Genomic DNA, 5224 nt, shown 5'->3' on the forward strand with positions numbered 1-5224 from the left:
TGTTATTGAAGACTGTAGGTGTAGATAATCCACAGGTCTAGGTGGCAAGATCCTAAGATATGATACACCAAAGAAAAAAGAGCGGCGAAGCACATGATAGAACCAAACGGCGCAAAGAGCGAGGTATCACGTGGGTCGGACGTGATGGCCTAATAGGTGTCGGATGTGATGTGATCCTTATCTTCTGACAGGTCGGGCGAACAATCAGAAAGCACTCGGTCAGACGAAGGAAGATGGTCAAACAAAGGAAAGAGAAGAAAGAAGGGCGACATCGTGCTAACCAGGGATACAGACTCGTCCTCGGGTGAAGAATTATCGGTCAAACCAGGAAGTCGGGCGATCAGTGAAGGTCCGATAGAGAATAGCTAAAATGATGTAATGTGACCAACATTGTAATTCTGTTGTATGTCGACTTTGGCCTATAAATATAAGGGCTAGTCGAGATAGAAAGAGATGTCGGAGAGGGAGAGAAAACAAGGCATCCTACTTGAGTTGAGAGAACATCACCACTAGAGAGAGAGAGTACAACTTGTAACCAAATAAGAAGAATAATAATACACATCCTTTCGCCCCGTGGACGTAGGTAATCATACCGAACCACGTAAATCCTTGTGTCTATATTTGTTTATGTTTCTTCATGTTGTGTGGAATCACCTTATAATCCATCGGATGTAGTGTGTAGTTTCATGCCACTACATTCTGGCGCGGACTAAGGGGAACGTCTAAGTTCTCCTGATACCTTGACTGCATGTACCAGCAGAGACGATCCAAAAGCTCCTAAAAACACTTTGCGTGTTAGTTGATGCTAGGAGATGAACTCTTCTCGGAAAAAGTCTGTTTATAATCGTTTGGTTTAAGTTTTGCTGGTATAGTTAAGTTTTCGTTGAGAAAATTGAGTTGTTAGCAAATATTTTCAGATGGGTTGAATCTGAACAGTCGACTAGTCTTGTCTCTAGCCGAGTCTGTTTTCAGGTCTCAATTTTCGTTTTCGTAGCATCTTTCGTACTTCTCTTCATATTTTGATCTTAGTTATTGTCTTGTGAGTCCGACGGCGGAAAACTCATAAACTCCCAAGTAACATCTTTGATGTATGGTGGAAGTTGCTTGAGGTTCCATGTTGGCTTGGGAAAGTGCCGAAACAACAACACGACGAATCATACATCGTTGGTGAAAGAATCCAAGGAATCAAGGGAAGACATCCCTTTGCAGTTCCAAGGAAGTGCATAAGTCTTAGTTTAACTTTTTCCATGGCATGCTGACCTCATAAAAGTACGAATTTAGACATTTTTTTACTCGCAAAGAACTAGGTGCTAATGATTTGGAGTCTAGGGAATGTAGGACAAATTATAGTTAATGCAGAGTCGTGGTACTGAGAGAGACGGCGTGCCCTTGAAAGCGACGTAGCAGGATACCCATCTAAAAGAAACACTTAGTGTCGAAACGTGGAAAACTGGCAAGGTCATCTTGGTAGGCCAGGGGAATCGTACTTTTAAAACTCAGTCTTATTGTCAGTCCCCTTTTTCTTCCAAAAATCGTACACGCAATAGAAACTTTTCAAAACAGGTCAAAGTAAGGTGTTGTCTATTTTTGCTGACGTAGGTAGGGACGACTCTCGGACTAACAGCACACTGTGTCCGATGGCTAGCACGTCAGGGATGGGAAGAACTCCGAGGCAACGCACGGTCTCCAGTAACAGCATGCAAGGGGGAGTAATTGGGACGAGGCGAGGGAGTAACGGGCCTCCACCACCAGAGGAATCACGATCTGATGCAAGGGGTATGCCAACTGTGGACGAGGAGATCGATCTGGGACGAGATGGTGACCCATCTCCTCGCCCCCAAGGAGGGATGATCAAATAGATGGACTTACTGCGTCAGACACGGAAGATGATGAGGCAGCATTGATCATGCATGCTCAGAGACGAAACATCAGACGACAAGCTGAGTATCAAGAAGCCATCGGGCGAGAGCAAGAACGACTAAGGCGAGTACAACTAGGAAGAGAAACAACTATCGGAATCGATCCGGCGACATCGACTCAGATACCCCCAGCAGTACCACCTCCACCACCTATGGTGACAACACCAACCCCTGCCCATTTAGTCCATCCAAATGGTCACTCTAGCCATGAGAGTACAGATCCAACACTTCTCACGATTCTAGAAATCCAACGGAGGCAAGAGGCAGCTTTAAGAGATCTTCAGCAGAGGAATATGGCTCTAGAGTTCGAGATCTATCAGTTACGGAACTTAAGGCCGAGGTCGAGAGGATCCTCAAGTCAAGGAACATCGGGTAACTAAGTCCGAATCGGGCAAGCACTACCTGCAGTGGGACCAAGCAATTCCGGTCAATCGGGACCACCTCCGACACCACCTGTCAGGGGATACAGACCACCCGAGGAATCATCAACAGACACGAAAAGAGATAAAGGAACAATCAGAAGAGAAACACAAGGTCCGATAATGCAACTGAAGCCAAGCATATAGAGTTGGAGGAGAAGATAAGGAATTTGTCAGGAACCGGCGAAGAAGACAAGCTCGTCGAGGTTATAAGCGAGGCCGAGAGGAACCCTTTCACCCAAGAGCTAGAACTAAGGGCCTTCCCACCTAAGTGCACGCTCCCCACCTTCCCATCGAGGTTCGACGGCACAGGAGACGCGGTGGAGCACTTGAATATGTACTCAATATCCCTAATCCAATGGAAAAACCATGGGGGTAGTAATGTGCAAGTTCTTCCCGTCAATCTTGGAGGGAGAGGCGAGGAAATGGTTTTACAACCTCGCACCAGGGACAATTGACAGCTACGAGACTCTAGTCGAAGCCTTCCTTGAAACGTACATGCACAACAGCAGACCTCGGCCCAGGGTCAACAAGTTATTTACCTTGGCCAGACGGTTTAGAGAACCCTTCAGATCCTTGACCGATAGATGGAGAAATTTGTGTACGGAAATTGGGAAAGTACCAGTCGATCAGCAGATATTTGGGTTCGAAAATGCCCTTGGTAGATCGGATCCCATCTGGGTATCCATGCTCACTGAGAAACCACAAACGTTGAAAGAAATGAGGAAAATGCAAGAGCATTTCATCGCACTAGAAGAAATCCATGAAGAGTCAAGAGATAGAGGAGTGCAAGAAGCTAGTGAAACACCCGAGTCAACGTCGGACGATACTCAAAGACGGCCCGAGAATAGACCGAGTTTGCCCGTGCGAGGACATGGGAAGAAGGAATGGATAGATAAAGGGAAGAGGCCAAGGCACGAGGCGAGAACGTACACCCCTTTGAATGCTCCACTGGAATTAATCTTCAAAAAGTCGAAAAAAAGAGTGACATCATATACCCAGCTTCAAGAGAGATACAGTTCGAAGAGACCAAGGATCACCCGGAATATTTCCATTATCATCAGTATCGAGGCAACTATACAAACAACTGTCGAGAAGTGAAATAAATCGTGCAACACCTTATCAAAGATGGTTATCTGAGACAGTTCGTCCGACATCCATCCCAGACGACCGCAGCGCCCAATGCACCAGTCCATCAGGTTCGGATTGACAGATCTACGCAGTTTGTCAACATGATTTCACATTCCGCCACTCAAGCGTACAATCTGAATCCCGGAATAATGTCTAGAATCCACAAGAGATATCATAGTGGGAAGGAAATTTTCAGTGTAGCAAAAGCTTTGCCTATGGAACCATGGATGGTGCGACCTATCTCTTTCTCGGCCCAGGATATCCCGATGAACGGCCAAGCTCACAGTTTTCCTTTGGTTATTACCCTGCTAATTGAGGAATAGGGGGTAAGAAGGATACTAGTAGATAGCGGGAGCTCCGTCGAAGTACTCTTCTATGATACGTTCAAAAGGATGAAGTTGTCGGATGATATACTCGTCCCATCAACATATCGTATATACGGTTTTAATGGGACGGTAACCATCCCGAAGGGCGAAGTAACTCTAAGGGTATCAGATGGAGGTGGCTACCTGGATACTTTAACCACATTCTGTGTGGTTGATGTCTCCTCGCCCTATGAAGCTATTATCGGAAGACCATGGATCGCGGGAATCAAAGGAGTGCCATCGGCCTATCATCAAAGATTACGGTTCCCAACGTACAAGGGGATAGCAGAAGTCGTATGAGATCCACAAGCAGCCCGACAATGCATGCAGACAAACGCCCAGATAAATGAGGAGCGGCGAGCACGGCAAAGGGGAGATAAGAAAAAGGCTAAAGAAGCCAAAGTCGCAGAAGAACTGGAAAAGGTTATTACGCAAGCGGTCATGGCTTACGAAGCACAAGGAAGCGAGCCTTTGTAGCAATTAAAGGAGACGACGCCGGTGAAGGAATCAAGACAAAACTTCTCGGCCGTGGAACCTACTTGAGAGATTAATTTGGGAACTGTAGAAGAACCAAGGGTGGTAAGGATCGGGTCCTTACTATCGGACGAACAAGTAAACCAGCTCGTGGCGGTGCTAAAGGAAAACATGGACGCATTCGCATGGAACATGAACGATATGGAGGGTATAGATCCAGAGGTATGTTGTCACCATTTAAGGATCGACCCAAGCTTCAAGCCAGTCCGACAAAAGATGAGGCGAATCGCACCAGAATTACAGGCGGTCGTCGAGAAGGAGCTAAAGAAGTTACAGGAATCAGGAATAATTAGGAAATCGCATTACCCACAGTGGATATCTAACATGGTTGTGGTCAAAGAGAAATGGAGGAGTCAGAATCTATATCGACTTCAGCGACCTGAACAAAGCTTGTCCGAAAGACAGTTTCCCTCTCCCAAGTATCGATCAACTGGTGGAATCTATAGTGGGGTACGAGGCACTAACGTTGATGGACGGATACGTGGGGTATAACCAGATCCCACTGGCTCCCTAGGATCAAGAACACACCTCCTTATTCACACCAAGGGGACTATACTGCTACAGCAAGATGTCGTTTGGGCTGAAGAATGCAGGCGCCACATATCAGAGGTTGGTGGGCGATATGTTTGAGGACCAGATCCACAACACCATTGAGGTCTATGTCGACGATATCTAGTAAAAAGTCGCCTAGCCAAGAATCAATCCTAGACCTGCGGGAAATTTTTCGAACGATGAGAGAATATAAAATGAAAGTTAACCCGACCAAATGCGATTTTTGGGTCACATCGGGTAAATTTTTGGGATATATCATCACTCGAAATGGGATAGAAGAAGATCCCGAGAAAGTCAGAGCCAT

General features: G+C 46.2%; 1 protein-coding gene across 1 annotated transcript; it reads left to right on the top strand.

Annotated features, from left to right (window-relative positions):
- The first annotated feature begins 3618 nt into the window (after positions 1 to 3618).
- On the top strand, positions 3619 to 4134 carry LOC113312013. The gene is made up of 2 exons (XM_026560791.1): positions 3619 to 3699; positions 3793 to 4134. Exons 1-2 carry the CDS (start codon positions 3619 to 3621, stop codon positions 4132 to 4134), a joined length of 423 nt encoding a protein of 140 aa, XP_026416576.1.
- The last annotated feature ends 1090 nt before the right edge of the window (positions 4135 to 5224 follow it).

The sequence above is a fragment of the Papaver somniferum genome, chromosome 9 (genome assembly GCF_003573695.1).
Source record: "Papaver somniferum cultivar HN1 chromosome 9, ASM357369v1, whole genome shotgun sequence".
NCBI classification, from domain to species: domain Eukaryota; kingdom Viridiplantae; phylum Streptophyta; class Magnoliopsida; order Ranunculales; family Papaveraceae; genus Papaver; species Papaver somniferum.

Bases quoted from the DNA above. Each gene is read 5' to 3' on its own strand.
- LOC113312013 (XM_026560791.1), top strand. From the start codon at position 3,619: ATGTCTAGAATCCACAAGAGATATCATAGTGGGAAGGAAATTTTCAGT. The intron at 3,700-3,792 runs GTGCGACCTATC...ATTGAGGAATAG, and splicing joins TGCCTATGGAACCATGGATG to GGGGTAAGAAGGATACTAGT.